This window comes from Elephantulus edwardii, unplaced genomic scaffold (assembly GCF_000299155.1).
Source record: "Elephantulus edwardii isolate Elephantulus edwardi_28Jun2011 unplaced genomic scaffold, EleEdw1.0 scaffold00132, whole genome shotgun sequence".
NCBI lineage: Eukaryota > Metazoa > Chordata > Mammalia > Macroscelidea > Macroscelididae > Elephantulus > Elephantulus edwardii.
Genome location: NW_006399882.1, coordinates 8,310,848 through 8,318,423, shown reverse-complemented (window position 1 = coordinate 8,318,423; position 7,576 = coordinate 8,310,848). Strand labels below are relative to the sequence as shown.

At 56.2% G+C, this 7,576-nt stretch overlaps 1 protein-coding gene across 1 annotated transcript in view; it reads left to right on the top strand.

The window, feature by feature from the left end:
• HS3ST6 (heparan sulfate (glucosamine) 3-O-sulfotransferase 6) overlaps positions 1-5,191 on the top strand; it is a 6,581-nt gene extending 1,390 nt beyond the window's left edge. Inside the window, exons 4-5 of the mRNA XM_006893872.1 lie at positions 2-275; positions 4,576-5,191. Coding sequence (XP_006893934.1) covers positions 2-275; positions 4,576-5,191 — 890 coding nt within the window. The remainder of the gene's footprint in view (position 1; positions 276-4,575) is intronic.
• The last annotated feature ends 2,385 nt before the right edge of the window (positions 5,192-7,576 follow it).

The following is a 7,576-nucleotide window of genomic DNA, read 5'->3' as shown; positions in this document are numbered from 1 at the left end:
CTCCCCGGCCGCTGCCCGCCCGCTGTCCGTGTCCCCGCACCGGCCCCCGCGCCCGCTGTGCCGCCCCTGCCTGTCCACCAACCAGGGCCGCCCAGTCTGCCGGTGGCCAGTGGCCGCGGCCGTCGCCGCTTCCCGCAGGCGCTCATCGTGGGCGTGAAGAAGGGCGGCACTCGAGCTCTGCTGGAGTTCCTGCGGTTGCACCCTGACGTGCGCGCGCTTGGCTCCGAGTCCCACTTCTTCGACAGGTGCTACGAGCGAGGCCTCGCCTGGTACCGGTGAGCGTCCGGCCTGAGGACCCATGTTGCCGCCCTCAAGCCTCCCTAAATTGTGCGCCCCGGTGCCTAGATGCCAGTGCGCCAGGCCTGGGGTATTGGGCTTCGGAGTCCAACTAGTCTGGGTCGGGGCGCGGGCTGTTCCCAGCGGGAAGATCCCTTAAACTTTGAAAACTCTGGAAAAGTTTAGGTTCAGGGCCGCTGCAGGGTTCTCAACAGACTCGAATAGGGGGCTCGGAGTGACTCTGGAGTACCCGACATGGGGAAAAGTGGTGGGTGGAGAGCGGGCGTGCGCTCGATAACTCTCATTGCTGGTCTGCTCTGGCTGGGGCGCATGGGACAGGCCCCAGGAGACTTTCGCGGGGTTCCAGGGAGGCAACAGGAAGTCTGGCCTTTAGAAAGGAAGAAGCTTCCTTTGAGGCTGTTCCAGGGTGAGAATGGGACTCAAGACTCATGCCTTGGGGCTCTGAGGCCGCTCTGTCCCTCACTCAGAGCAGCCTTGGAATGTGGGGTGCTTGAGTCCCAGCCAAGCCCCTCGCTGTGGAGGTTGGCACGAAAGCGCTGAGCGGAAGGCCCTTCCCTTGTCCCCTCCTGACAGGAATGAGGGTTTGCAGATGGAGGATGTGAATCCCCTACCCCAGGAGACCCCCTCTCACCAGAGGACACTGTGCCTAGGGCCTCCTGGTGAATTAGGAGGGTGCCCCAGCTCCCTGTTCTCACATCTTGCACTCCCTTTGTGCCCATTCATATCTTCACCTTTTTTCATTAGAAGCACTCCTTGATTTAGAAGCGTGCACGGGTTTCTGGCTCTAGAAGAGTTGTTGCTACCCTAGGGGTGTCAAGGAAGTTGGGAGGGGGTGATGAGCCCATTCTGACTGAATTTGGGTGTCCTTTGAGCTCAGGTCCCAGTGAGAGACTGTAGTCCCACCCCTCAAGCCAGCAGGCATTCTGGAAGCATCACTAATCCCGGAAAAGGAGGGTAACTGTGGATGCACCATCAAGGGCAGAGCCGCCTTGGTGCCTGGAGCTCTGGTTGCAGAAGCTGAGCTGAGAGGGCAGAAGCTGAGTCTCGAGGACTGCTCTGCCTAGGCCCTTCAGTTGCCTGCACAGCCCTGGGAGAGGGGCCTAGCCAAGCCAGGGTTCAGATCCTGAGCCCAGGGGCTTGGTTTCTTGGGGAGGTGGAGGAGAATGTAGAGAAGAATCTAGAGTCCACCTCCATTGAGGAACACTGAGGATGAAAGAGGGTGTCTCATGGCTGGGCTTTGTCTCCCAGGTAACCATACACATGTGAGTACCTTGTACCCCAGTTTCCTCAGCTGCATGGAGGGCAACCCACTGTAGGTAGGATCTGGTGTTGCTTGTTTTCCAGGGAAGCACCTTCACCACAGTGGGAAGCCTCTGGATTCAGGGTTAGGGGAGATGTGTAGAGGAGGAAAAACCCAAGTGCTCCAGCTGAATCTCTGGGTCACTGGCTCCCCATGGGGACCCAGTGACCTCTTTCCAGGCTGTGTCCTTGGCTTGTGACCTTAAGCTGCTCAGAGCAGACTCCTGCTAAAACCTCTTCTGGTTTGCCTATCTCTGTTGGATCTATTTTGGGTACTGTGCCCGTCCCCAGCCCCTCAAACTCAGATACCATTTGCTCTTCACTAACAGCCCCACTCACATGTCAGGTTTGGGTTTACAAAATCCCCAAGGTCTCAGTCTGGGTGGGGCACATGCTTGGACCTCTGAGGACAGAATATGGGAGAGGCAGAGGACCTCTGGGGGAGAAGAGCAATGAATGCAGGGAATAGGGGCCTCGGTTTGTTGGGAAGATGCACCTGGTGGCTGGGTACCAGATGGCCCCTAAGTCTTTTCTGAGCGAACATTGCCCTGTACTGGTTTCTAGGCCATAGCTGGAGCACCAGCCCAGGCGATGTCTAGGACTGGGAAGGGGAGTCAGTGGGGGCAGGAGAGACGCCCAGGGCTGCGGAAACCGCAGGGAAATGCCAACCAGATGGTGCAGGCGCAGCGGGAGGGTCTGTCAGATGTTTGCTGTGTGGGGGTCAGAGTCTGGGGCCTCCACCCCTGGATTCCCCCTCAAAGCCTTTCTCGACTCTACTACCACTGAACTCTTTGTGGTGGGAGAGGGCCCAACCCCTTCCACAGCAGCGGGTTCCCAGCACCCCTGCTGCTGCTCTGTGGACCTCCTGACTTTCTTGGATTGGGTCCATCTGTGAGGTGCTGACCTCAGGTGCCTAGTTGTCCCTTTCACTCTCCACATGCTTCTTGAAGTTGTGTCCGGGCCAAGAGGCCAGGGGGACTTGGTCAGTTTGAGAAAGAGAAGAGGGGGTTCCTGAGGCCACTTGGCACCTGGAAAGGGGTGTGTCCCAGTGGGAAGAGAGGGACCACTGAGAGCAATTAGGGTTCCAGGAGGAGGAAAGATCAAAGTGTGGTGAGCATCAGCCTGTCCCCTGAACTTCTTCTCTTTGTTGGTCTCCAGTGTGGACAGGAGTACCAGGACTGGCCACTCAGGCCGCAGTCCGCTTGAGCCCCTGGCCTGGGGCTGTGGATCCCTGATGTGTGCCTGGGGAAGCCGGGTACTTAGTTTTCCTGCTGCAGATGGCAGAGTGTGGACTGTGGGCACCTGATTGGGCTCCAGGGGCAGGTGCCAACAGGTGGGCTAGAGGCAGGAGCGGGCTTCCAGTCCCCATCGCCCTTCCCTCTTGGACAAGATGCTCTCCCCAAACCTCCCTCTCCGATCCTCAGTGTGTATCTGCCTGTCCAATGGGGATGTGAGTGTGTGGTGGGAGTTTCAGATTGTTCCCCCTAGTCATTTGGAGAGGTAGGAGGGGGTCTCTGAAAGCTCCCAGCCCATGCTGCCTGCCTCGTCTGTAGAGCCCTTGGGTGGGTGTCAGAGAACTGGCTACATGTCCAGTGGTCTAGCCCTCTGCCATGTGATCTGTGTTCCTGGCCTATCTGGGGGCTCCTGGGGGTCTGATTGAGCACTTTGGTGGATGGAGCCTGTATTATGCCTCATCCTGTGAGCTGCAGCCAGACCTGGGGCCAAGGGACCAGGTGGGGCTGGGCAGAGTGCCCCTCCCTGTCACAGGTCGCAGCAGCCTCTGTGTCTCTTGACCTAGTTCCCATCCCTCTCTGAGCGCTGTTTGCACAGTTGGCGTGCCCGCCCCACCTTGCTTGCCTCACCTGCACCTGTCTGGGAGGTGCTGCCTTGGGCCAGGGTACAGGATGCCTGGGCCTGCCTAGTCTGGACACTATGAATGAGACTTGGCTCCCCTTTTCCAGGTTGAGGGGCCAGGGGATTAAGGGGGTCCCTGAATCTCCGATTTGAATCAGTGCCCTGGCCCATTTTTGGAATTGAGATTCGGGTACTGGTGTAAACTAGCTCTTTTAGAATGTTCCGGACTCTTGTTGGTGGCACGCTGAGTCTGGGTCCATGCTATTGAGGGTTTAAAAAACCCCAAACCAATTAAACTGTTAAGTCAATTCTAACTCACAGAAACTCTGCAGGACGGGGCAGGACCATCCTCTAGGGCTTACTAAGGTGACAGATCTTTATGGAAGCAAACTATTTGTCTCCTGTGGAACTGCTGGTGGGTTTGAACCTCCTAGTCTAACCACTGTGCCACCAGGACTTCTCAGGGTGGGTTGGTAGGATTGTCCTTAAAGGCAACAGAAGAGGGCTGCCCTCTTGGGGGACTCATGACCTAATTTCAGGGATGCTTTCAGCCACGTAGTGAGGAGTCACCAAGGGTGATGTGTGGCGAGACGTGGGTGGTGCCTGTGGGTGGCAAGCTCAGACTGGCCTTCTGGAAACGGGGGACAAGGGTCAGTGTGGTGCCAGCTCAGGTCTGGGTGCAGTCTAGGTGCAGAGGGTCTGGTGGGAAGGGCTGTTGGCACTCAGGGGAGCTGGCCTTTCGGGTGGAAGGGTGGCAGAGAGTCTTTGGGATGAGAATTGACCAGATGAAAGGGATCATGGGGGCCCAGGGGAACATCATCTTCGTGTCCCTGAGGCAGGAATGAACAGGGAGGTCCTGATGGGCTGGACCCCACCGTGGCCTGCTTATGTGCGTCAGTGACTCTGTGTTTTCAAGGGATGATTTTTGGGAAATGGACTGCCAGGCCTTTCTTCTGAGGCACCTTGGGGTGGATTAAAACCCTAGCCTTTGGGTCAGCATCAGAGTGCATTTGCACTGTCTGGGGAAAGAGGGGACTAGTCTTGGGTCTTGGGGTCCCTTCTGGGACTGGAGAGTCTTGGAGAAGGGCCACTTACTCACACCACTTCTTTTCCTCCTTCCTGCAGGAGCCTGATGCCCCGGACGCTGGATGGACAGATCACTATGGAGAAGACGCCCAGCTATTTTGTGACACATGAGGTACCTCGTCGTATCCATGGCATGTCCCCCGACACGAAGCTGATCGTGGTGGTGCGAAACCCTGTGACACGGGCCATCTCTGACTACGCGCAGACACTGTCCAAGACACCGGGGCTGCCCAGCTTCCGTACCCTGGCCTTCCGCCACGGCCTGCGGCATGTGGACGTGGCCTGGAGTGCTGTGCGGATTGGCCTCTACGCGCAGCACCTGGCCCGCTGGCTGCGCTATTTCCCACTGTCACATTTCCTGTTCGTAAGCGGGGAGCGCCTGGTCAGCGACCCGGCCGGTGAGGTGGGCCGCGTGCAGGACTTCCTGGGCCTCAAGCGGGTGGTGACAGACAAACACTTTTACTTCAATGCCACCAAGGGCTTCCCATGCCTCAAGAAGGCCCAAGGGGGCAGTGGACCCCGCTGCTTGGGCAAGTCCAAGGGCCGACCTCATCCCAGAGTACCCGATACAGTGGTCCAGCGACTGCGAGACTTCTACCGGCCTTTCAACCTCAAGTTCTACCAGATGACTGGCCAGGACTTTGGCTGGGACTGACTGGCCCTCTGGCTGGTCTGGGGACTCTTGAGAACCTTAAGTTATGACTGCACACTGGCCAGAGCTGGCTGGGCCTGTGTGCTGGGTGCAGAGAAGTATTGAAGGGATAAAAGTTACTTTGGTATTCCTCCCTGTGACCTGGGGGGCTGGCTAGAGGGCTGGGCGTATCCTGATCTGGGGAGTAATCATGTCAGCCAGTCAACTTCATGGGGCTGTCATTTCAAGGTGCTGTTCAAATTCTACCCCACATACCGTATTTTACCACCTAGTGCCCTCTGGCTGTCCCGACAGTGATCCCTGGGCTGCCTTTTACCACGCCCTTTGGTGGCCTTGATGTTCACAAGTTTCTATGTTTGAGCCTCTCTGAGTGTCTTCCTGCCCTTGTCTGGGACAGATGACTATAGAGTCTCAGAGGGTCAGTCAATCACTGTCCCTGTTTTTGGCTGCTTGCAGTGGTCAGCTGTGGCCACTGTCTGGTGGCACGGTTGGTGTGATGAAAAGAGGCTCAGGAGGTGTGTGTGTTTGTATCAGTTTCTTGCAACCTGAGACCACTCTCCTTAGCACCTATAGTATCTGAGTCCAGGTGGTGCAGATCTGGGGTTAGTCAGAGAGGCTGGCACTGTTGCTAGATCCCACCCACCCAAGCCATCCCAGGCCACACTAGACAGGGTAAGGCTGGGGCTCTCCAGAGCTTCTCTCTCAGCACCCCACCCTCTCTAGCCATTCCAGGTCATGCTAGACCAAGGTAAGGCTGGGGCTCTCCAGAGCTTCTCTCTCAGCACCCCACCCTCTCTAGCCATTCCAGGTCATGCTAGACCAAGGTAAGGCTGGGGCTCTCCAGCACTCCTCTCTCAGTATGCCTGGGACTTCAGCTGTAAGGTAATGGGCAAGGATGAGGGTAAGTGCATCCACCACTTCCCAGACTCCTTTGACAGGAAGGTAAAGGGTCTGGCTGTTAGCAGGCACAGTGGAGCAGGCCAGGTGGGGGCAGGACAGATTCCATGCTGACTGTCCACTGTGCCTCTGGCTCAGGGATGGTGGCTGGCCAGCTGCAAGGTCTTGGCACAGAGGGCAAACATGTCCCTGTTCCTGGCAACCTGTTGTGGATGGTGATGGTGTGGGGAGGGGTAGAACAGCCCCCTGTCCCTTGGTTGAGTCTCCAGTCCTGGCCACATGTGTTTCTCCTTCTCTGGGTTCTGGCCCTGCCCTTGTCTAAATTTCTACCCCTTTGAGCCCAGATAGCTGCAGCAGTCTGCTTACTCTCCCAGAACCTCTTGGGTCCCTGCACACCAGCCATAGGATGGCATCGTATCAACTGGATCTCATTATTTTGAAATTATTTCAGCTTCTGCTCTGAGCATCATTGCATTCAGGATGAAGACCAGAGGTTCCAGGTCTTCTGAGTCTTGTCCTCCTCCTTGTGAGCTTCCCACACCCTGATTTTCTAGCCACATTAGCTCTAGCTCAGCTCTCTTCACTAGCTAGAGTCTCTCCAACCTCAGGGCCTTTGCACGTGCTGGTATCTCTGCTTGGAATGTCTTTCAAGGCAGAAGGTTTGGGCTCTGGTAGAAGTACTCTCACTTGGGATCATCCTAATTCTCATCTTTAGTGTATTACTTTTAGGTGTCTAATGAAAAGGTTCTTGGTTCAAATCCACCAGCTAGATAGATAGTCTCCTCCCGTAAAGATTTACAGCCTCAGAAAACCACTAGAGAGTCACTGAGAGTTGGAATGGTCTCAAAGGCAGTGGTTTATCTTCCAAAAATTCAGAGTCCTTTTACTGAGCCTGAGGGCATGAGTCATTTTACCGTTCCTTGGTGCAGATCTGGGGTAGGTGGGCTCTGTCTGTCTGGAAGGAGAATGGGTGACCAGACAGGTTCTTCCACCAGTGGACTCAGCTTGACCAGCAGCACCCCATGAGGTGCCCAGCTGCACCTGAAAACGCACCTCCAGCAGATGTGGTTGGTGCTGAGCATTCAGGGGTAGAGCTCTGCATGAGAGTCATCGGCCTTTAATTAAAATCCCTCAATTGCTTCCCCAGCTGCTTCATAGATTTTCCATATAGGAATCAATGTTCCAGATGGGAGAGATGTGCTTGGTCAATTATGCCCTCCTGTTCCACTCAGTGGGGAGAGGCTGGGACCTCTTCTTCATGGATCCAGACCCAACTAGCTCAGAGGAGGGTGGTGGGGACATGAGGTGAGGGTCTTCATAACCCTGGAGGTCCAGGGAGGAGCTTGAGAAGCAAAGGAACAAACGCCCACCTGGGAGGGGGAGAAGGAGGGGAAAAGGAGGCTGTTTTCACCCGGAAGGAGGAGGAGGTGGGAGGAAAGGAGAAGGAAGGAGAGGAGGAGGAGGAAGGAGAAGAGGAAGAGGAAGGATATG